This window comes from Piliocolobus tephrosceles, chromosome 13 (assembly GCF_002776525.5).
Source record: "Piliocolobus tephrosceles isolate RC106 chromosome 13, ASM277652v3, whole genome shotgun sequence".
NCBI classification, from domain to species: domain Eukaryota; kingdom Metazoa; phylum Chordata; class Mammalia; order Primates; family Cercopithecidae; genus Piliocolobus; species Piliocolobus tephrosceles.
This window is the reverse complement of record NC_045446.1, coordinates 104067981-104086265: the sequence shown is the minus strand read 5'-3', so window position 1 is coordinate 104086265 and position 18285 is coordinate 104067981. Positions and strand designations below refer to the sequence as shown.

At 40.8% G+C, this 18285-nt stretch overlaps 1 protein-coding gene across 1 annotated transcript; it reads right to left on the bottom strand.

Annotated features, from left to right (window-relative positions):
* Positions 1-463: 463 nt before the first annotated feature.
* NNMT (nicotinamide N-methyltransferase) lies at positions 464-17997 on the bottom strand. Its single transcript, XM_023208272.2, has 4 exons — positions 17942-17997; positions 16456-16735; positions 14998-15205; positions 464-934 (listed from the first exon to the last, which is right to left on the bottom strand). The coding sequence occupies exons 2-4, from the start codon at positions 16607-16609 to the stop codon at positions 502-504; spliced, it is 795 nt and encodes a 264-aa protein (XP_023064040.1). The 5' UTR covers positions 16610-16735; positions 17942-17997; the 3' UTR covers positions 464-501.
* Positions 17998-18285: the final 288 nt, after the last annotated feature.

The window sequence follows — 18285 nt, the reverse complement described above, 5'->3', positions numbered from 1 at the left end:
GCCCCTGAGGCCAGAGTGGAGTCTAGCAAACAGCTATACCCACAGGGCAGCCTGAACAATGGCAGAGGCCAGGGTTTGGTAGACTCTCCAGGAAGAAGGCAAGAGTTGAAGAACAGGAGAAGCCCATTCCTGGGAAAGAAGGAGACAGCAGCGCCCCCTAGGAAACTAATAGTGAATAACTACAGACACTTCTCTATAGGCAGGTATGGGCTTGAGCCCCCATAACTAGATGTTTAGGGAAGTGAGGTCTTCTTTTGTAAACACAGGCAATGAAGACTGGAATACCAATTGCTCATCTTTGGGTCCCATAGCACCAACATTTGTGTGAAGCTCCAAGTGGTCAGTGGATTGTTTGTAGACTGACCTCTCCAGTCCTGTCCTAGATGAACCATCAGGCCCCAACCACTGAGCCTCTACTCAGCACATGACTTGGCAGTTAGAACCAAGTACTGAAGTCAACTGGACAGGTCAAAGGAATTGCTTTAATTGAGGTCACAGGCATCACAGGGATCTGCTCAGCTTCCTCCCCACCAGGGAGAAAAGTCCTTCGTTGTTGGCCATGGTGGAAGAATAACTTTGTGAGATCACCTCAAACCATTCGATCGTGTAGCCAGCCTCTTTCACGGCAGCCTCTACTGCCTCCCGGCCCAGGGGAAGGCTGGAGAACTTCTGCTCGCCAATCATGTAGTAGCTGCTCTTCAGCGCGTCCATGATCACCAGGAAGCCCCCTGGCTTCAGTAGGCTGCCGAGGTTCCTGAGTGCCCTGCGGTAGGTGGGGAGGTCTGGGCAGGCAGCATCCAGACACAGCGTGCTAAGCAGGCAGTCAGCCAGGGGTAAGGGGACGGCCCCCAGCGGCTGGCTCTGAGTCACGTCACACTTCAGCACCTGCTTGACCGCCTGCCTCAACTTCTCCTCCTTCTCTGGACCCTTGACTCTGAAAAACACAAACCCACAAACATTGTTTTCCACTCCAGTCATGGGAAATCCAGATCTCTTGGGTCAAGGCTAAAAATGGCCGTATTGTCCCAGTTGTGTATCCTTAGAGCCTCCTCTATCGGGAAAGGAGAGAAAGAAGAACCGAGGGGCCATTTTGGAATTTGAATGAGACCATACTACCCCGAGCCATGTTGAATCTCTTTATAAAGTGAATAGTACGTGAAAATGATAATACCTAGCAGCCTGCCACTACCATGAACTTCCCTCCAAGAAATGATTCCTCCTTCCCTGCTTAGTATAGCACTCACTTATACTATACTGGCTCATTTATTAATATTTATTTGTTATTATTATTATAATTGTCCCATCTTCCAAACTGTAAGGTAGTGGCTACTTGACCCATACAGAACAAGTATTAATAATAAAGGGTTTCAAATGCTGTAACATTGTCTTTGCAGTAGTTGCTGATCAATAACAGTGGTGAGATCATCCATAGACCTTTTTAGGAACTATTGATCATTATCCCACAGCTGTGAACAGGGCACTCCTAGAGAGAAGAAAGCTACATTTCCCATTCTTGGATTCCAAAAAATATTGCAGATAGTATGTTTTCTGACAGAGATCGTGTTTTTGGTAGCCTAGGCAGGAACCCTGTCCTTTTCTGCCAAATCAATGGCATGTTTTGGGTTTTTTATTTTGTTTTGTTTCTAGAGACAGGGTCTTGTTCTGTTGCACAGGATGGAGTACAGTGGCACCATCATAGCTCACCGCAACCTCAAACTCCTGGGCACAAGGGATCCTCTCACCTCAATCTCCCAAAGCACTGGGATTACAGTCATGCAACACCACTCTAGGCTGGTTTATTGTTTTATAGAGACAGGGTCTCCCTAAGTTGCCCAGGCTGGTCTTGAACTTCTGGCCTCAAGTGATCCTCCTGCCTCAGCCTCTCAAACTGTTGGAATTATAGGTATGAGCCACCACCACACCTGGCCCAGTGGTGATTCTCGAGAGAAAAATCAGTTAATAAAAGAATGAAAGAAGAGAAGGCAAGGGCAGGAGATGGGACAGAGTGACTTGTATCCTATTTGAATTTGTTACAGGAGGAAGAAAGGAACAAACAAATGATCAAAATTCAATAATCAGAGTGCACAAGAGAAACTGGAGAGCAGGGGTGGACAAAGGAGAAAGAAGTAGCAGAAGATCAGATAAGTGACAAAAGGGGAAGAAACACTGAGTGTGTTAAGGGCCCAGGCCCCAGAGCACTAAGAATAGGAGTGACCCCCAGGTATTGAGCTCTTGGAAGGAGTTAACCAGCAAAGCATTGTGGAGCAGACCCAGTCTCATGCTCTGGAAACGCACACTCCACCATCTGATGCAGACTCCAGGAGAAGACGGCCACTTGGACATCAAGGCTTGACAGACAGCAGAGATGGCCCCACATTCCAGCAAGTGAGGGAGACCTTCACTGGGACCATTTCTAGTCATGAGGAAAAGTCAATGGTTTAAATAAAACTTGATTTGAGAGAGTGGACAGTAGACATGGGCATCTTAAATATTCACTTAAAATCTTAATCCTAGTGAATATAATCACTTCTTTGCATACATGCTTTATGCTTGCTATAATTTTCCATTTAAGAAGCTTAGCAATTAGCATATGAAAACATGCTCAACATTGCCAGCCATCAGAGAAATGCAAATCAAAACCATGAGATATCACTTCACATCACTATGATGGCTATAATAAAAAAGACAGACAATATCAAGTGTTGGCAAGGATGTACAGAAACTGGAACCTACGTACACTGTTGCTGACAATGTAAAATAGTCCAGCTACTTTGGAAAACAGTCTGGCAGTTCCTTAAAAGGTTAAATATAGAGCTACCGCATGACCCAGGAAATTTGTCTAGGTATATACCCAAGAGAAATGAAAACATATATCCATACAAAAACTTGTAATGAATGTTTATAAATAGCTAAAAGGTGCAAACAATGCAACTGTCAACTTCTGAATAGGTAAATAAAATGTGATATACACATATAATGGAATATTTTTTGGCAACAAAAAGAAATGAAATTCCGACACATGCTATAACATGGATGGACCTTGAAGACATAGGTTAAATGAAAAAAGCCAGAACCAAAAGGCCACATATTGTATGATTCCATTTATATGAAATGTCCAGAAAAGGCAAAGCTACAGAGACTGAAAGCAGACCAGTGGTTGCCAGGAACTGAGGGATTTGGAGAGAAATGGGAGTGGCTGCTAATGGGTACAGAGTTTCTTTTGAGAATTATGAAAATGTTGTAAAATTGATTGTGATGAAGGTTGCACAACTCTGAAAGTATACTAAAAACTACTGATTTTCACAATTTAAATGGGTACATTAATTGTACGGTATGTGAGTTATATCTCAATAAACTGTTATATTAAAAGAGAGAGAGAGAGAGATAAGCTTAGCAAGGTGTTGATTTCAGGGAATTCCTACCAACCACTAAACTGGTATCTACATAGAAAACAAAAATTATCCTTGGTTGGGTCTACCTGCTCCTTTATCAAGGCTAGAAATGGTAGCAGGGTGACCACTTTGTCCTGATTTGCCTTGGATGTTCTAGTTTGAGCCCTGAAAAATCCCATATTCTAAGTTCCCCTTGCAGTCCTGGACAAAGCAGACAGTTACTCATTCTAAGGTGGGAAACTAGTTACAAAGCTACCTCCCAGCCTTGATACAACATGGATGATTTGACAGAACACTTTAAGAATAACAAAAAAAAAAAAATGATTTAACGCTGTGGAAGTGTGTGAGAAACATGCATTTGAATAGGCAAACTAATCTAGAACAGAAAAACTTAAGTAACCTGACACACAGGAATAATAATAAAGTGTATACCAAAAGGTAGAGTAGTGACAACATGTTTTGGGGGATGTGTTTTGGGATGATCCTTTATAACGGGAACATTGTGGAAATGTGTGTTTGATTACATCAGAAGCAGAACCAACCTCTGTGCCCGATTGTGTATTAAGCTATTTGAAACTCTGAGTTACCACAGAACCAGAACTTGCCAGTCAGAAGATGATGCAAATTGTTCCCAAACTGTGAGCCACACTGTGAAGTCTCCAAAGCTCACAGAGAATGTGCCAATTTGAGAGGGGAATTTGCTAGAAACATCCAGTGTCGTAGATCCCTGCTTGTCCTTGGACACACAGCAAACGTTGGGGAAGTCAGTTGCCAAGGTAGCTGTGTAAAGCCTGCATACACCTCGGGGCAACGCAGGGAAATGGACTCACCAGAGACCCAGCCAATTACCACTTGGCCTCACATTTAGCTCATGGGGTGAGTAATACACACACACCAGGAGAGTGCTATGCTGTTTTGCGGAAAGCTAACAGCGGCGTGGCCATTTCTTTAGTTCTAAAGATCTACCCTTTCACACGAAACAATATGCAAAAAAAGGCAGCCCTGTCCCCTGTAAATATGCATCTATAAAAGCCTGAGGGGTATGCGGAGGGAGGGAGGGAGGGAGGCAAGAAAGGATGCAGAGGAGAGTCCCGGGAAGAACCCTTTCTGAGAATGTCTTCCCACATTCCAGGTGAACTATCCTGAGATTTAGAGGCGGTTCCTCCTGCCTTCTCTCGGCAACGCCAGCAGTGCATCAGAATCTCCCAGACAAGCTGTTTTTCATTGTTCTCACACCCCCAAAGCCCCAACCCCAGAAGTTCCTGCAGGCTCTCCTGAGAAAGAACCATCAAAACAGGTCAAGGAAATCAAGGCTAAGTAAGCTTGGAGGTCACTGTGAGAATTGTATGGGCAAGGAATAATCATTGGTGCACCTTTGATGCAGACCACACCCCACACCCTAATCAGGTGAATGATATTCTAGGAGGAAGAGTCTGAAAAGCAAAATGCGGGTATTCATGTATTTTCCAAATATGTTTTAAACCTCTATTATGTTACAGGAAATAGGCTGGGCACTGGGGCCACAAGGATGAACAAATGAGAAACAGATTCTAACCTCATGGAGATTGCAGACGAGTGGGTGGCGGGAGAAAGCATGAACCCGGTGATCACTCACAGAAGTGGAAATTAAAACTGACAAACGCAAGGAAGGAAAGGAACGTGGCACTAATGGGGAGATGTTGGGAGTTCCCCTTCACCTAGAGAATCAGGAAAAGCTCCTCCAAAAGGGAGTCGGGCAAGCAGAGATACAGAGGATAAATATGTAGGAGTTAACCAGACCGAAGCAAGCAGGGAGGGCGGGAGGAAATTCCAGTGAGATGAAACCACAAGTGCAAAGGCCACGTGGTGGGAGGAAACACAGGAGGAGAGTGCCAACGTGGCTGGATTGTGGGGAAACAGGTTGGCAGGAGCCAGACTAGGCAGGGCTTTGTGGACCATGACAGGAATTTTGCTTTTCATTCCAAAAGCTCTGGAGAGTCACTAGGGAGCACTAAAGAGGAGAGTGACATGATCGGATTTACATTTTGAGAGGGTCATTTGGGCTGCAGGGCAGAGAAGAATTGAGTGGAGGGGCAAGAGTGGAAGTGGGAGGGCAGTCAGGAGGGAAACGGGTAGCTGGGACCAGATGATGGTAAACATGGGAAGAAATGGGTTACAGAGGAAGTCAGGAAGTAAAACGGACAGAGCTTGATGTTAAGTTACATGTGGAACATGGACAGAGAGGGAAAGGACAAGATTGACTTCCAGGTTCTGGCTTGTCCAATTTATTATATGATGGTGCCAATCAAGCAGCTAAGAATATCAGAAATAAAGCAGATCTGGAGCAGATCGTAGCTCTGTTTTGGACACACTGAGTTTGAAGTGCTCTGAGACCTGTGAGTAGAAATGTTTACAATTGAGGAAATAGTTAGTTGAAGGTTTTTCAACCTGCCCTGTGAATTTTCCCGGGGAGATAAGGTGGCAAGAGCACCTATTTAAGAGAGAGGCATCCTTGTAAAAGGCAGGAATGGTTCCTAGCTGTCACTGAAACAATCGTCATGATCATCAAGATCCTGGTTTTGAAAAAGCATATCAATATCCTTTTGCAAGTTGTGAAAGTCCAGAGATGCTGTGGAATAGAGGTGGTTCACTAGTTTATGGAACACATTTGGCACAACTGTGTCTATATTTGGACAACATACAAACATCTTCTAAATAGAAATGGAGGTCTTTGCACAGATAGCATTTACCTCAGAGAACTACCACCTCAACAGGAGCCCAAGCTTTCTTCTCTCAGGTATGCTGAGGTTAAGAGAAGCATGCTACCTGACTTCGAACTATACTACAAGGCTACGGTATGTACTTTAAATTTCACATGGAACCAAAAAAGAGCCCATATAGCCAAGGCAATCCTAAGCAAAAAGAACAAAGCTGGAGGCATCACGCTACCTGACTTTAAACTATACTACAAGGCTACAATAACCAAAACAGCATGGTACTGGTGCCAAAACAGAGATATAGATCAATGGAACAGAACACAGGCCTCAGAAATAACACCACACATCTACAACTATCTGATCTTTGACAAACCTGACAAAGACAAGAAATGGGGAAAGGATTCCCCATTTAATAAATGGTGGTGGAAAAACTGGCTAGCCATATACAGAAAACTGAAACTGGACCCCTTCCTTACACCTTATACAAAAATTAATTCGAGATGGATTAAAGACTTAAATATTAGACCTAAAACCATAAAAACCCTAGAAGAAAACCTATGCGATACCATTCAGGCCATAGGCATGGTCAAGGACTTCATGACTAAAACACCAAAAGCAATAGCAACAGAAGCCAAAATTGACAAATGGGATCTAATTAAACTGAAGAGCTTCTGCACAGCAAAAGAAACTACCATCAGAGTGAACAGGCAACTTACAGAATGGGAGAAAAATTTTACAATCTACCCATCTGAAAAAGGGATAATATCCAGAATCTACAAAGAACTTAAACAAATTTACAAGAAAAAATCAAACAACCCTATCAAAAAGTGGGTGAAGGATATGAACAGACACTTCTCAAAAGAAGACATTTATGCAGCCAACAGATGCATGAAAAAATGCTCATCATCATTGGCCATCAGAGAAGTGCAAATCAAAACCACAATGAGATACCATCTCACACCAGTTAGAATGGCAATCATTAAAAAGTCAGGCAACAACAGGTGCTGGAGAGGATGTGGAGAAATAGGAACACTTTTACACTGTTGGTGGGACTATAAACTAGTTCAACCATTGTGGAAGACAGTGTGGCGATTCCTCAAGGATCTAGAACTAGAAATACCATTTGCCCCAGCCACCCCATTACTGGGTACATACCCAGGGGATGATAAATCATGCTGCTATAAAGACACATGCACACGTATGTTTATTGCGGCACTATTCACAATAGCAAAGACCTGGAACCAACCCAAATGTCCATCAATGGCAGACTGAATTAAGAAAATGTGGCACACATACACCATGGAATACTATGCAGCCATAAAAAGGGATGAGTTCATGTCTTTTGTAGGGACATGGATAAAGCTGGAAACCATCATTCTGAGCAAACTGTCACAAGCACAGCAAACCAATCACCTCATGTTCTCACTCATAGGTGGGAATTGAACAATGAGAACACTTGGACACAGGGTGGGGAACATCACACACTGGGGTGAGGGGAGGGGAGAGGGATAGTATTAGGAGATATACCTAATGTTAATGACGAGTTAATGGGTGCACTACACCAACATGGCATATGTACACATATGTAACAAACCTGCATGTTGTGCACATGTACCCTAGAACTTAAAATATAACAAAAAAAAGAAAAAATGAGGAGGAGCCGCTCTCTACAGAGGCAACCAGGAGGTGCTCCAGGCCCTACCTGCTGTCCAGAAGGCCAAGGAAAACAGCTTGGACGGCATGCCTGCAGCTGATTCCCACCCACCTGTGTGTGTGTCCTGGCATACCTGGAGGGGAGCCCTGCTCCAGGAACCAGTGCTTCTTCTACTGTAATGTGCATACTACCCTTAGCAGATATTACAGTGAAGGTTCTGATTCTGTAGGTAGCTAGTGGGGCCTGAGAGCCTGCATTTCTAAAAGCTCCCACGTGTTGTCAAAACTACCAGTCCAGGGACCACAAGCCTAAGCTATGCATTCCAAGTTCCAGGAACCATAGGTTAAGTAGTGCAGCTTCCACAATTCCTTAAGGAAAGAGCTCATATTCCTCTGTTCATGGAATAAGCTTGAGTAGTTGTATCTTAGTGTTTGACTTTCTTACGACTTTGTTAGATAGTTGTAAAAATGAGGGTTATTTATTTTTATTATTATTTTTGAGACAGAGTGTCACCCTGCCAGCCAGTCTGGAATGTGACCACAGCTCACTGCAGCCTCGATCTCCCAAGCTCAAGTGATCCTCTCTCCTCAGCCTCCCCAGTAGCTGGGAATATGGGTGTGCACCACCATGGCCAGCTAATTTTAAATGAGTGGTATTTAAATGCAGAGGTAGAAGAACAGGAGACAGTACATATGTCTTTGTCAGCCTTTAGCACAAGAAAAAGCTTCAGATAAAGAAGAAATCGCCTTGACGTCTTGAAGGAAACAGGTTGTAGGTTGATAAAGCTACTTGAAGATGCAGGAAAGACATGAGTTGCATAGGATCACTATCATTCTCAAAATAATTAAAGCTACAGGATCTAGCACAAGGATAACGGTAAGAATGCAGAAATTTACTGCCAAAAATGCAATTTCCAACAGAGTTACTGGGAAGGGACAGTGTCTCAAGAGCCAGCTGTTCGAAGCTGACAATTCAGGTGTGAGATAAGCAATGCCTTTACTATCCTGTTAGATTGTAAGGGTTTATTTTTGAATGAGATGGAAAGGCCGGTGGTGGATATAGAAGTGAGAACGAAGTTTCAAAAGCCTTCTTGATAGATGATTTGGACTTTGGAAAAGTGTGTTGTCTAACAATGACTGAAGACTTATTTACTTATTTATTTATTTATTTATTTTTACAAAGTTTCCCTGAGATTCTACAAATCCTGGGAATTTCCTTATTTACTAAATAATTTTAGATATTATCTAAATTGTCATAGCTGCAATTGCTTGTAGTTAATATCAGTTTCATTCTGTGGAATCACATAGTCAACAGAAAAAAAAGGCGTATGAAATTACTTTTATATTGAAGAATATAGCTCCACTTTGAAGGCTATAGCCAACATAAAATTCTAAGTCAGGGGTATACAGGTAAAAATGGCATATGAAAATAGGCTCTCACCGGCCTGGGCAACAGAGCAAAACTCCCATCTCTACAAAAAATTAGCCAGCTACAGCAGTGTGGACCTGTAGTCCCAGCTACCCAGGAGGCTGAGGTAGGAAGATCACCTGAGCCCAGAAAGTCAAGGTTACAGCGAGATCTCACTACTGCGCTCCAGTGTGGGTGACAGAGCAAGACCCTGTCTCAAAAAAAAAATAGAATAACCTCTCTCAACTTCTTACTACATGTCAGAAAAAAATGGGGCAATATTTAAACAATTTTATGATTTCGTTCATGTGTAAGGGTGACAAATACATTCTCATATATGCATGGACTTAGAAAACACGTCACTGTGTGTTCCTCTTGAAACAAATATTTGAAGATCTATTCAGTTGACAGATGAATCAAAATTAAAGACTCAATATCTAGAAAAATTGTATAAAATGAGCACCAAATATGTCCAAATAATTCTAAATTTGATTACAAACCAAAAGCAAATGTCCAAACTGATCTTGAAAGAAAATATAAAAGTAATACTTTATAATATTTGAACTTTAAAATCTCAGATTTCAATAATAAATACTGGGAAGAGAGATGCCAGATGACTTTGGGTATCAAAAATTGTTAAATTCCTCAAGTTAGCAGGGAGGAAAACAATTACTAACTTTTTACCCGACTTGATAAGTTAAGAGAATTTGTCTCCAACAGACCTGCATTATAAGTAATACTAAAATAAGTTCTTCAGGTGAAGGAAAATGATGCCAAGCAGAAGAACAGATCCTGGGAATGGAATGAAAAACACTAGAGAAGAAAGATATGTGGGCAAATAAAAAAGATCTTAAACATATGCATAATATAGCCTTAGTTAGTTTGGGCTCCTGTAACAGGATACCATAGACTGGTGGCTTATAAACAACAGAAATTTATTTCCCACAATTCTAAAGGCTGGAAGTCTGAGATTAGGATGCCAGCCTGGTCAGGGTCTGATCAGGACTCTTCTGGACCACAGACAGTTGACTTCTTATTGTATCTTTATACGGCAGAAGGAGAGCTAGAGAGCTCTCTGGGGTTACTTTTATAAGGGCACTAATTCCATGCATGAAGTCTCCACTTTCATGACCTAATGACCTCTCAAAGCCCTGACCTCTTAATACCATCATAAGGGGGTTAGGATTTCAACACAGAAATTGGGAGAGAGGGATAAAAACATTCAGTCCAAAATTCCTATGTTTTTTGTATTTCGTTATATGCATTGTTTAAAACTGTATACTGACGTATGTGACTGTACTTAACACTATTCAACTAACACTTAAACATAGTAAACATAGTAAATTTTATTTTAAAAATCATAATTAAAAATAAGACAATAAAAATAAAAGCACTACTAACTAAAGCAAAACTAATAACAATATATGTATTATAGTATTAAACATAGAAATAAAATATATGGCAAGAACATAAGGGCCAGGAAAGTCAGTTAAGGAAATTACACGTTGGAATATTTTACATCCTTCATGAGACAGTAGATATGTCAAGGATGCATACTGCAATTTCTAGAAAAACCATACAAACTCACACAAGACACAGAAGAGGTTAATAGAGGAGATAAAAAAAGAAATATTAAAAATATGTACACTTACACTAAATGGAATACTAAAAGTTACTGCATTCACCAAGGGAAAACTGGAAGAAAGACACAGGTGAACAACAATCAGATGGGACAGATAGAAAACATACACCAAGATGGCAGACTTAAATTGAACCCTGTAATATTAGTAATTACATTAAATGTAAATGGACTAAACAACCCAGTTAGAGGCAGAAATTGTCAGTCTGGATTAACAACAGAAAACATAATCTGAAAACAGAAGGGTAGAAAAAGATATGTAGATATATCATGTATATTAGTTATATATAACTGTAGGATAAATTATCCCCAAAATTTAGCAGCTAAAAATGACAAACATTTATTTCACTGTTTTTTGTGGTTCAACTGGGGGAAATTTGGTTCCAAGCTCACTCCCCAGGACGAGAGAAGAGATAGAGAGAATACCCAATAAAAAGCTGTCATTTTTTAAAAATTGATTTTGTTTCTTACAGCAACATTAGGTTCACTGCAAAAATCAAGCAGAAAGCCTACACTGGCATACCATTATCACCCAAAGTCTATAATCTACATTAAGATTCACTCTTGGTATTGTACATTCCATGGATTTGGACAAATATATAATGACATGTGTCCATCATTATAGTATTGTATGGAGTAGTCTCACTGCCCTAAAAAATCCTCTATACTCCACCTCCCTCCCTGACCCTGGCAACTGCTGATCTTCTTTACTTCTTCCCTAGTTTTACATTTTCCAGAATGTCATATAGTTGGAATCATACATGTAGCCTTTTAAGATTTGCTTCTTTCAATTAGTAATTGTATTTACATTTCCTCCACATCTTTTCATGGCTTGATAGCTCATTTCTTTTTAGCACTGGATATAAATTGTCTAACTCTACCACAGTTTATTTGTTCATTCACTTACTGAAGGATAGCTTCGTTGCTTTCAATTTTTGGCAATTATGAATATAGCTACTATAAACATCTGTGTGCAGTTTTTTTGTGTGGATATAAGTTTTCGACGTTTTGGGTTACATACCAAGGAGTGCAACTGCTAGATGGAATGGTTTTGCAAGGAATAGTCGAACTGTCTTCCAAAGTGGCTACACCATTTTTAATTCCCACAAACAATAAATGAGAGTTCCTGTTTCTCCACAGCCTCATCAGCATTTGGTGTTGTCAGTCTTCCAGATTCTGGCCTAGATCTAATAGTGTAGTGGTGCTGTAGTCCTTTTTAATTTAATATCACAATTAAATTATGTGATATTATAATTTCACATAATTATATGTGCTATAATATAGCTGCATTCTACCAAATGCAGCACTATGCTGCATTCTACCAAATTTGTCAGTAATGAATCACTAAATCCAGTGGATATTCTAGGGATGGGGATTACCCAAAGGTGAAAATACTGACACAAGGATTATTGGGGGCCATCTTAGAGGCTGCCCACCACACCATGCAAAATAGCAAGCACAGGAAGGCTGATGTAGCTATATTAACATCAGAAAAAGTAGACTTCAAGACAAATACATTACTGGAAATAAAGGGAGATATTTCACAACGGTAAAATGGTCAGTTCATCAAGAAGACATAACAATCTTAAAAATGTATATAACAGAGCTAAAAACAAGTGTCAAAACGCATAAAGCAAACGTTGACAGAACTACAGGGAGCAAAGGATAAATCAACAATCATAGTTTGAGACATGAACACCTCTCAGTAATTGACAGAGTAAACAAAACGTCAATAAGGATGTAGAGAATTTGAACAATACTATCAACTGCCTGATTTAATTGATATCTATAGAAACTATACCTACAACTGAACAATATACAGTCTTTTCAATGTAGAAAGCACATAGAATGTTTACTGAGATAGACCATATGCAGAGCCACAAAATAAATCTCTGACTACAACAAAATGTAATTTGAAAGCAATAACAATAAGATATCTAGAAAAACCCCAATACTTTGGAAATTAAGCAGTATAATTCTAAATAATTTGCGGTCAAAAAAGAAATTACAAAGGAAATGAGACAGTATGCTGAATTTGAAAATAATAAAAACACCACATACAAGAATCATGAGATGCAGTTAAAATAGTGCTAAAGGAAATTTGCAGCATTAAATGCCTACATTAGAAGAAAGAGATATGTGAAATAAATGGTATAAGTTTCCAACTTAAGAAGCTAAAAGAAGAATTAAAAACAAGAAATTTTAGAAAGCTAGAAAAAAATTAAAACAAACTAGAAAAGAATTAAAATTAAAATAGGTAGAAGAAAGAAAATTACCAAAAATAAGAGCAGACACCAATGAAATAGAAAATGGACAGACAATAGAGAAAAATTAACAAAGCCAAACTTTGGTTCTTGGAAAAGATTAATAAAATGATCAATCTGTAGAAAGGTTGATCAAGACAAAAGAAAGAAAACAAGACAAATTACCAGCATCAAGAATGAAAGAGGAGAGATCACTACAGATCCTACAGACACAACAAGGTATTAAAAGGATATTGTAAAATAAAGAAAAGTCAATAAAGTTGACAACCAAGATGAAAATGACAAACTTCTTGAAAAATACCACTTACCCAAACAGACCAAAGAAGAAACAGAAAATCCAAGTAACCATTAAAGAAATACTATTTTTAATAAAGTCTTCTCTCGCACAAACCTTTCAGATTCCCCTGGCTTCACTGGTGAATGCTATCAATCATTTCAGAAGGAAATTATACTGATAATACTCGAAGTCTTTCAGAAAATAGAAGAGGGGAAATCACTCCCAACTCATTTTATGACTCCAGCATCATGCTGATATCAAAATTTGTGAAGCACACTAGAAGAAAACTATAGCTCAATATCCCTCATAAACATAGATGCAAAAATCCTTAACAGAAAATTAGAAAACCATATCCAGCAATACATAAAAAGAATAATACTTCATGACCAAGCAGTTTATGCCACTTTGGTGTAACATTAAAAATCATCCAATGTAATTCACATTTTCAGAATACAGGAGGAAAATCATATGACCATCTTGATAAATGCAAACACATTTTGACAAAATTCAACATTTGATTAAAATTTCAAAAAAGCTAGGAATGCAGAACTTAGTCTGATAAAGAATACGAAAAATCGATAGTTAATATACTTAATGATAAATCATTGAACATTTTTTTCTCCTAGAATATGGAACAAGGCACAGAGGTCTGCTGTCATCATTTCTATCCAATATTGTATTGAAAGTTTTTGCAAACATAATAAGGGCAGAAAAATAAATAAAAAGTATAAAGTTGGAATAGAAGAACAAAACCTAATTTTATTTGCAGATACTATAATTGCATACATTTGTCTTTTTATGCAGTTTGCAAAGAAGTCTGTGGGGTCTCAGCAATATGCATAGCAGCAGAGAAATGTTGCTCCAGGAGCGAATGATCGGTTGGGGAACAGACTGGAGACTATCAGACAATCAGCAAAAGATGGAGATGCATAAGGACACGAGAAAGACAGTGAATTGCAGACATGGCTACCTCTGGTTAATAGGCTATTGCCAATTTCCCGCGTTGGAAGACATTAAAATTTATGTGAACAAATGAGATTCATTTGCATAAATTTATTTGTAGATATGGTAGAGTTCTTGACCATTAGTTGTGAGTATATAAAGTCTACTTTCATGGATGGTGATTAATAAATTCTTCTCAAATAATTCCTCTATGTTGCTTACCTCAGTTTAAAAACCTAGTCAGCTTTTGGTTGTATCTGGTGATGTCAGCATTAGCCACACTCACAGCCAAGTTCTGTAGGCTTGGATGCCTACAACAGCATGACAGTGAGGTGAGGGACAAGCCCTGACATCCAAAAGCTGCTGGTGAGAAGCTGGGTTAGCCTTTTACTTGCAGCTGTCCTAAACCTAGGTCCCAAGGTACTTGACTGCACACTGTTCTTGTCCCCACAGGCCTGGAAAGTCTGGGGGTTTACTCCTCTTTGCTCAGTATCCATTTCTTCCACCCTCTCCCTGTGTCTTCTGTTATTCTGGTGCACACATGCACGTGTACACACACAAATTTATAAACACGCACACACACAGGCCTATCTCATCTCTCTTGCTCTCGCTCTCTCGTTATCATTCATTCTCCACTTGGATTTCTCTTTGGTCCCTATCTGTTGCTTTTGCCAACCATCGCTCAGGTAACTTCGAAAGCCAAGAAGTAGACACCAGTTTCTCTACCTGTTCCCTTCAAGATCACACACATAGGTCACCACTGGGGACCAGTCAAAGGCCTCTGGCTCTTTCTTCAGCCACTTCTCCAGCTCCTGCAGGTTCTGGTCTGAGTAGTCAGTGACGATGATCTCCTTAAAGGATTCACAAGCAGAAAGGAGCTGATAGATAGTGGGGCCAGAGCCGATGTCAATCAGCAGGTCTCCCTTCACACCATCTGGGTTAGCGGGAGGAACAAAGAGGAGAAGTCAGGCATCTCATGGCAGTGGGCAGAGTCAAATGTACATAGTCTTCCCTGGGACTCTGCTGATGATCCTCAAAGACAGACCACTACTGTTCACAACTTTTCCCTCAAAATGTTCTTTTAAAACATCTTTTCGGGGCCAGGCACAGTGGCTCATGCCTATAGTCCCAGTACTCTGGAAGGCCAAGGCAGGAGGATCATTTGAGGCCTGGAGGATGAGACCAGCCTGGACAACATAGTGAGACCTCATCTCCACAAAAAATTTTAAAAATTAGCTGGGCCTGGTGGCGTGCACCTGAAGACCTAGTTATTGGAAAGGCTGAGGCAGAAGGATCCCTTGAGTCCAGGAGTTCGAGACTATGATGAGCTGTGATCACATCCCTGTACTCCATCCAGCCTCGGCAACAGAGAGAGACCTACATCTCCAAAAAATAAAAATAAAAAATAAAAATCCCATATTTTCCCAAAATCCCTGTAATTTACATTATAGTGACAAAGAAAATACAAATATCAAAAACACCAAAAATGTCTCACTTGAATTTTAAATAAAGCCCATCAGTTTGAAAAACCTCAAACATTAATACAATTTAAAGTCAAAAAGAAAAAGAAATCTTTTCATTTGTTATTCCCCAATCCAGGTTGGAGGCATGTCGCCAGGAATTTTAAGGTCTAGGAGAAGGTAAAAAAGATCTACTTCTGGTGTACAGACTGAACACCAGATCCAGAAAGGCTGCTGCACAAAGAATGAAAAACTATTAAGCAATACTTTCAAGGAAAGTTAATTTAAAAAAAAAAAATTGAGTTTATATAATGTATTTCTCCAAAAAGCACCCAGTTCTTCATATATTGGGAGGTCTTTATCTCACGCATATTCACAGCATTCCCTTGAGTTAGGATCAGAAAAGGTACTGTTTTAGAATTTCCACTTAAGTGGCCCTTTGAGGCTAAAAGTCTCCCTCAAGTCGCTTAGCAAATCAAGGTAGACTCAGGACAGCACTCCGGCCCTCCGGTTTGCTTTTGCATGACAAAGTGAGACAGTGGATACAAAAGCACTTTGTAAACTGTGAAATCGCTAAACCAATATTCGTTTTTATCCTAGTTAAATAAATGGGGATGTCAAAAGGGCTGTGAAGCAACAATGATAGACACAAAACCCAGTCGTGCCCTGAGACTCTATCTATAGGACTCATGTTAGTGGGGAGACATGCGGACAACAGACTTACCTAGGCAGAATATCTTGAAAAGATTTTGCAGAAGGTGCTTAAGAATCTGGCTTTCTGCAGAGTGCCTAGACTCAAACTTATAATATTTTTCTAGGTAATCCCGAGGGTTAAAATGCCTTAGGTAAGTGTCCTTGGAGGTGAAGCCTGATTCCATTGTGTCTCACTTCTGTGCCACTGGAGTGCTGCCCTCCTTCTGTCTCCTCCAGAGGCCAGGGAGTCACCCTGCAGAAGTTGTCTTCCTGAGTCTCAGGCTATCAGCTTTTCTTCCATCAGTTCAGCCCTTCCTTTAGAACAGATGTTTGGTTAAACACTAACAGAGAAATACACCACAAATGTTCTGGCTGTTCTAGGAAGTGATGAAATTCCTGGAGGAGGGAGCCTAGGAGAACGGGGGTGGAGGGTATGGAAGAGGGAGGGCCATGAGCTATATGCCATGCTTGCCCAAGGGGTGAAGGACAGCCACCAGGGATTGTAGACCAGAGGGAGCACTTGGGCTTGTCAGGAAAATTATTTAATGCATAAGACCCCAAAGTTCAGAGAGACAGGACATCCCCTAACAAGCACCATCATTCTTCTCGGTCTTGCCATGATTCCCCCAGGAAAACGGGTCACAAAGAATGGTTTAAATTTAAACATGTAAAAGAAAGGAAAAAAAAAAAAAAGAGGAGAAAGATGAGGATAGGAAATGTATTCAGGGCTAAGGAATGCTGGCTGAAGAAGGAGTCTCAGATGAAATCTGGAAAGAGTAATTTTAAAAGCCTGGATAAGGCTTTGTAAAGTCTAGTCCAGCCAAACATCCTTCATGCCCAGACCTCCTATCCATCCCTGCCCTAGGCTACTGCAGCTTCACCCACCACTGCCATGACCCGGTGTCTGGCAAGTACCTCCTCCCTAAGCCTCCCCACTCCTTTCGGTCAGTCCAAATCCTGACAGTTCTTTCAAAGTTAACTTTACTTCCTTTAAGAATTCTTTAAGGCTGGGCGCAGTGGCTCACATCTGTAATCCCAGCACGTTGGGAGGCCAAGGCGGGCGGATCACGAGGTCAGGAGATCGAGACCATCCTGGCTAACATGGTGAAACCCCGTCTCTACTAAAAATACAAAAAATTAGCCGGGTGTGGTGGCAGGTGCCTGTAGTCCCAGCTACTAGGCAGGCTGAGGCAGGAGAATGGCGTGAAGCGGGGAGGCGGAGCTTGCAGTGAGCCAAGATGGCGCCACTGCCCTCCAGCCTGGGCGACAGAGCGAGACTCCATCTCAAAAAAAAAAAAGAAAAGAATTCTTCAAATCCCCATTTCTGAATTCACTTTGAGATAGAGTAGGGATGGGGCTTGGTTTCAGCTCACTCCCCACTAAAGCATTCTTTCATGCATTCCCACTGATCACAAAACCCACACCACTACCTCACTGACGACACGTCCTCTAGTCATCCTTTTACTTAATTCCAGGAACTGGCCTTAGGAGATAACCAATGTTGCAGGGTGTCCCACCTCGGGAAGGTATGCTGAGCAATTGATTTACAGCCTTGTTGCCACTGGCCAGACCACCAGGTGGCCCATTCCTCAAGATAACCACTGCAACCAGGTAATGCTGACTTGCATACCCTACTTCTCATGTGCTTTGCCCAGCAGCACACCCTACCTCTGACGTCAATTCCTGTGCTTTGCCTAATAAAAATTCCCTACCGGTTCTTTTCAAGGAGTCAGCAAGCCAGATAATTCTCTCTCTCTTTTGTTGTCTCCCTTATGCCAGGGCATAAGTTCCAGTAAAGCGTGTTTGGGAAGACTATTGGCCTTGTGTCAATTTCTACACACTGAGAGCCAAAAACACCCAT

What these genes read in the sequence shown, in the direction of transcription:
- NNMT (XM_023208272.2), bottom strand. Translation starts at nt 16,609, where the DNA reads ATGGAATCAGGCTTCACCTCCAAGGACACTTACCTAAGGCATTTTAAC. An exon ending in TTTCAAGATATTCTGCCTAG is followed by an intron (nt 15,206 to 16,455) that starts GTAAGTCTGTTG and finishes CCGCTAACCCAG; the next exon opens with ATGGTGTGAAGGGAGACCTG. An exon ending in TGTGATCTTGAAGGGAACAG is followed by an intron (nt 935 to 14,997) that starts GTAGAGAAACTG and finishes TGTGTTTTTCAG; the next exon opens with AGTCAAGGGTCCAGAGAAGG.